This window comes from Macrosteles quadrilineatus, unplaced genomic scaffold (assembly GCF_028750875.1).
Source record: "Macrosteles quadrilineatus isolate MER2022 unplaced genomic scaffold, UCM_ALF_1.0 Scaffold_9__3_contigs__length_116548681, whole genome shotgun sequence".
NCBI lineage: Eukaryota > Metazoa > Arthropoda > Insecta > Hemiptera > Cicadellidae > Macrosteles > Macrosteles quadrilineatus.
Window position 1 is genome coordinate 44,056,116 of NW_026542602.1, and position 4,080 is coordinate 44,060,195.

Sequence of the window (4,080 nt, forward strand, 5' to 3'; positions counted from 1 at the left end):
AGAGCATATTTCTGAGGATCACAGACTTATCTTTCCCAATAACTTTAAAGATACGTTCTTCTACGAAAATCTTCGTACTTTACTCTCGTAATTTGTTTTTAACAATATTAGGTTTTCAATGCCCAAAGATTAAACGGTGTTTTCTTACTAAATATTTTATTCTTGTGAAGTTAGCTTCTTTAAAGGTTACTATAATTAAAATAATAAAATAATTAGTTAAAGACAAAAATTAAAGGCCTATAATTAAAGGCTCCTCAGTGATCAAGTCGATTAAGACGACTTAAGTCAAAACAAGTACGGTATTAAGGAGATAAATTCCAATTCATGTACATTGTTCTTAAGGGTCCACTGAAGACAGTTTTGAAATATGATAATGCCAGTTAATGTAGTAAGAGTGTAGAATTACACTAAATGATATTCAAAATATAAAAGAACCATTTTATTGAATTCTTAAACACACCAAAACTAATCAGAATATTTACTAACAAACTTAATAATAATAAATCAGCTGATGTATTAATTACTCATACATTTAACTATCTAACACTTTTCCCCTCTTTCTTTTTACCCGGATTCAACAGCTCCCATTCTTTGTCTCATCTGGTCCGCATGTTTCCTTTTTATAACACCTCCACAAAGTACATCATATGAGTACAGTCCATTTTTATTTTTCACCATTCCAGCTGACCAACCATTCCCATGTTCATTCTTAATCCACACATCTTCTCCTTCCTCAAAAGTTCGAACTTTTTTGTTGTTCCTCCCTTGTTCTTTCCAAAGCTTCATCTCCATCTTTTTCCTAAGATTAGGTTTCATATTGTCAAAAATTGTTGGTAGTCTACGACCGAGAAACAATTCTGCCGGAGCCCTACCAGTTGTTTTCTGAGGCGAATTTCTGTAGCTAAAAAGAACATTTTAAAGAGCTAGCATTCCATCTCCAACATCCTGCTTTGTTGTGTAGAACCGTCTTTTCAAAGTACGAATTAGTCTTTCCACAAGTCCATTACTTTTAGGATGGTAAGGAGTTGTTTTTATGTGGTTGATAGAATTTTTCTCAAAAAATGTTTCCATTTCCTTTGATACAAATTGAGGTCCATTGTCTGTCACAATTTCACTTGGTATTCCATATCGACTAAACCAAGATCTCAATCGTTGAATGATTGTTGAAGAGTTTGTTGTCTTGAGACAGTCCACTTCTGCCCACTTTGACAAAGCATCAATACCTACCAACCACATAGATCCGTTAACTAGCCCTGCCAGATCAATGTGTACCCTTTCCCAAACTCTATCAGGTACATTCCAAGGATATAATGGTACTTCTTCCACATTATCTCGATTCTCTTGACAATATGTGCACCTCTTGATATAAACTTCGATATCTTTATCCATGTTGGGCCACCATACATAGTGTCGTGCTACAGACCTCATTGATACAATACCAGGATGTCCTGTGTGCAATATCTTCAGAACATCAGTTCTCATGCATTCTGGAACTACGATTCTTCCAAACCACAATAATATGTCATCTTCAACACTCAATTCATCTTTCCTCTGTTTGTATGACTTCAACATTTCAGGAACAACAGGGGGCCATGTATTTCTCAATACAAAGTTTTTTGCCATTTTAATTGCTTTATCTGTAAATGAATTTTGTTTCAAGAGGTCATAAGACATGATAGAGTTAACCTTATCAACATTCAAAAACCCAATGTGAACCTCCTCAGGTTGATCTTCTTCAATCGGAAGTCTTGATAGAACATCAGCACACACATTATCTTCTCCTTTTCTGTACTCTATGTCATAGTTGTATTGATTCAACTGGAGAGCCCACCTCACTAAACGGCTATTTACAACTTTTGGAAGATCTCGCATATTTCCAAATATCCGTTGAAGAGGTTTGTGGTCGGTTACTAAAGTAAACTTCCGACCATATACATATTGATGAAATTTCCTGAGTCCAAATATAATAGCTAGCGCTTCTCTGTCGATATTTGAATATTGTTTTTCAGCGGGCAATAGTGTACGACTGGCAAAAGCAATTGGTCTTTCTAGTCCATCTTCATATCTGTGCATTAGTACACTTCCCAATCCATTTTCTGATGCATCACAGACCATTACCAATGGTCTCATTTCTTCGTATGGCACTACTGTGTCTTTACTTGATAGAATTTCTTTTACTCTTTTAAATGTCCCCTCTTCTTGTTCGGACCATTTCCATTGTGATTTAGTCCCAGTCAGCTTATGGAGATCACTGCAAATGGCATGAAGTCCCGGAATAAATCGTTCATAGTAGTTAATAGAACCTAAAAATGATCGGAGTTCCTTGGCATTAGTAGGTGACCGTGCTTCTCGAATGGCTTTTATTTTCTCTTCAGTAGGATGTATTCCATTCCGGTCGATTGTATGTCCCAAGTAAGTCACTGACTCCTCAAAAAATTTGCATTTACTAGACTTTGCTTTTATACCAGCTTCTTTCATTCGTTTCAAAACCTCTCTCAAATTTTGTAAATGCTCGTTCTTATTCCTTCCAGTTATTATAATATCGTCCAGAAGAACTCCAACCTGTGGTATCCCAGCTAAGAGTCTTTCCATATATCTCTGGAAAATACCTGGACTAGATGATATCCCAAAAGGTAAACGTTTGTATTTATAGTAACCACTATGCGTTGCTATTACTAAATACTTTTGGTGTTCTTCTGCAACCTCCATTTGTAGGTATGCATCTCGTAGGTCTATCTTTGAAAACTCTTGTCCGCCTGCAACTTTGTTTGTTAGTTCCTCAAATGTCGGAATAATTGCATTTTCTGGGACCAAATTGTGATTCAAAGTGACTCGGAAATCTCCACAAATTCTTATTGAACCATCATTCTTCTCTACATTAACTGTTGGGGTAGCCCAGGGAATAGGTGTAGCAGCAGGATCTACCTCTTCAATGATATCCTCATTTACAAGTCTTGTAAGTTCATTCTCAATTCGTTTTTTCAAGGGAAACGGAACCCTGCGCGCTGAAAAATTTTGAGGGGTTTCATCTTCTCGAACGTGAATTCGTGCTTTATAACCCTTGATTTTCCCATGCCCTTCAGAGAACACATCTTCAAATTCTTTTAGTACTTTCTTAACCCTCACATCATCCATCTTATATTGATTATGATTCTGCTTACATTTTACTTTACTAATAGTAACATCAGGAGGGAGGTTCATATTAAAGGCTAATATCCATGGTAAACCAAACAGCGGTTTCTCATTTCCATTTACTACTGCTACTTTTAATCTACGTGTCTCATCACCTACTGAAACATTGACATAACATTCACCAAGTATATCCAAAATATTGTTTCCATATGCCACATATTTTGAATTAGTCTTATCAAGTCTTGGTGAACCAATTTTCTCCCAAAGAGGCTTACCTATCATAAATAAAAAACCTACCTTATTTAACTTTAAATGAATACGTGCTTTACAAATATGTCTTCTTTCCTTTTTAACATCGTTTATCCTCATGTCATGTGAGTCCGATTCAGATTCTTCATCTTCAGACTTTTCATGCAAATTATTTACTCTTTTTTGTCGACATACCTTTGCAAAATGTCCTATTTTTTACAATTCAAACACTTTTGTTGATAGGCTGGACATTTACCAAATTCATGCTTTGTTCCACATCTACTACATGGATGATTTGTCTTTTCATTGTATTTAACTTCTCTTTTAAACTCCCTATTGTTTCTTCTTACTTGTGATACTTCCAACTCTTTATTATTATTCTTAAATATCTCATGACGAGCTCTTTCCATTGAAGTGGCAAGTGCAAAAACATCTTCAGATGTTAACTTGTCACCATTTTCTTTTACCCCATCAGGCCATCGTTGTCTAATTTCTATTTCAAACTCTGGAAAATTTATACCTCCAGCAAATCTATCTCTTATTCTTTCATCAAACTTGTTCTCATACTTACAAAAATCTGCTAAATTTTTCAAACGTATTACAAATTCTGAAAGACTTTCACTATTTTCTCTGATACTTTTTTCAAATTCCATTCTAGCTGAAAATATAGTTTTACTAGCTTTGTATACTGACCTGAAA

At 35.2% G+C, this 4,080-nt stretch overlaps 1 protein-coding gene across 1 annotated transcript; it reads right to left on the reverse strand.

The window, feature by feature from the left end:
• Positions 1 to 915: 915 nt before the first annotated feature.
• Positions 916 to 3,135, reverse strand: LOC129003367 (uncharacterized protein K02A2.6-like). Its single transcript, XM_054431659.1, has one exon. The coding sequence runs from the start codon at positions 3,133 to 3,135 to the stop codon at positions 916 to 918; it is 2,220 nt and encodes a 739-aa protein (XP_054287634.1).
• Between the last annotated feature and the right edge of the window lie 945 nt (positions 3,136 to 4,080).

Excerpts from the sequence above, each read along its gene's own strand:
- LOC129003367 (XM_054431659.1), bottom strand. The coding sequence starts at position 3,135 with ATGGATGATGTGAGGGTTAAGAAAGTACTAAAAGAATTTGAAGATGTG.